Below are 1,096 nucleotides of genomic sequence, written 5' to 3'. Positions count from 1 at the left end.
AGGCACGTGAGCTTGCGGAACTCGCACTTGCCCTCGTGCTCGCGCTTGAGCTCGGGCGAGAAGAACCTGAGGCTGCAGTAGGGGCACACCGTAGCAGTGCGGCACAGGCGCTCGTGGTTGCCTTGCTCTAGGAGAGAAGAGAGCTTGGCGTTACAGAGGCGGCACAGATAGAGCTCCGGGCCGCCCGCTGCGCCCCCGGGGGCCGCGCGCTCCCTGGGCCGCGCGGCCCTGGCAGCCCCAAGGGCCTTCTCCCCCGGGTGCATCTTCACGTGCTGCTTGAGCTGGGAGAGGAAGCGATAGGCCTTCCCGCAGGCCGTGCACACATACGCGCCCTTGGCCCGGGAGCGCAGGCCCCGTTTGAGGACCTGCGCTGGGGAGCCGCCAGGGCCCTGGAAGCCCGGCCGGCCGCGCCGCAGCTTCAGGATCAGCGCTTTCTTGATCTCCCGCTCTCGCACAATATCAATGAGCTTCCTCTGGAACTTCTCGTCCAGGACAGCATGGGAGCTGGCGGCCGGAGCCGGATTTTTCACCACACCGTGCTGCGTTTGGCAGTGCGTCCACACTTTGAAGTTGGTGTGAAAGCGCTTGTGGCAGATGTCGCAGGCGTACGGCTTCTCGGGGTTGTGGTACATGTTCACGTGCCGGTGCAGGCCCGCCGTGGATCTAAAGATTTTAAGGCAATGTTTGCATTTAAACTTTTTGTTTGGTCTCGTGCCCTCCAACTCACCGAATTCGTCTTTGTTTAAGTCAGAGCCTGGGAAGTCGGCCCGGAGGGCAGATGGGCTCGAGCCCTCCTCGCGGGGGTCTCCCGAGCCCGGGGAGCCTGGGCTCTCAGCCTTGGGCTGCTTGGCCGGCAGCCTCCTGTCGGTCTGGAACCGCCTCTTGGCCGGGAGTCTGCTGGGGTCTTTCCGGTCGTCTTCTGTCTGTAGCGCCAGGTCTCTCGTGGCGGCCGCGGCATCCCCCACGGTGACGCGAATGATGTCGCATGGCTCCGGGGGGCTGCGCGGCTCGGCCTTGACCCGCACCTCCGGCCCCTGGGGCGCCCCCGGCCGCTCAGCCGGCTGAGAAGCGCTGAAGGACCTGAGGCGGTGAGGCT

General features: G+C 65.6%; 1 protein-coding gene across 1 annotated transcript in view; it reads right to left on the bottom strand.

Annotated features, from left to right (window-relative positions):
- Positions 1-1,096, bottom strand: part of ZBTB21 (zinc finger and BTB domain containing 21) — a 19,068-nt gene that overhangs the window by 5,308 nt on the left and 12,664 nt on the right. Inside the window, exon 3 of the mRNA XM_010835008.1 lies at positions 7-1,094. Coding sequence (XP_010833310.1) covers positions 7-1,094 — 1,088 coding nt within the window. The remainder of the gene's footprint in view (positions 1-6; positions 1,095-1,096) is intronic.

This window comes from Bison bison, unplaced genomic scaffold (genome assembly GCF_000754665.1).
Source record: "Bison bison bison isolate TAMUID 2011002044 unplaced genomic scaffold, Bison_UMD1.0 scf7180017864037, whole genome shotgun sequence".
NCBI classification, from domain to species: domain Eukaryota; kingdom Metazoa; phylum Chordata; class Mammalia; order Artiodactyla; family Bovidae; genus Bison; species Bison bison.
Note: the sequence above shows the minus strand (reverse complement) of the source record. Positions and strands in the feature narration are given on the sequence as shown.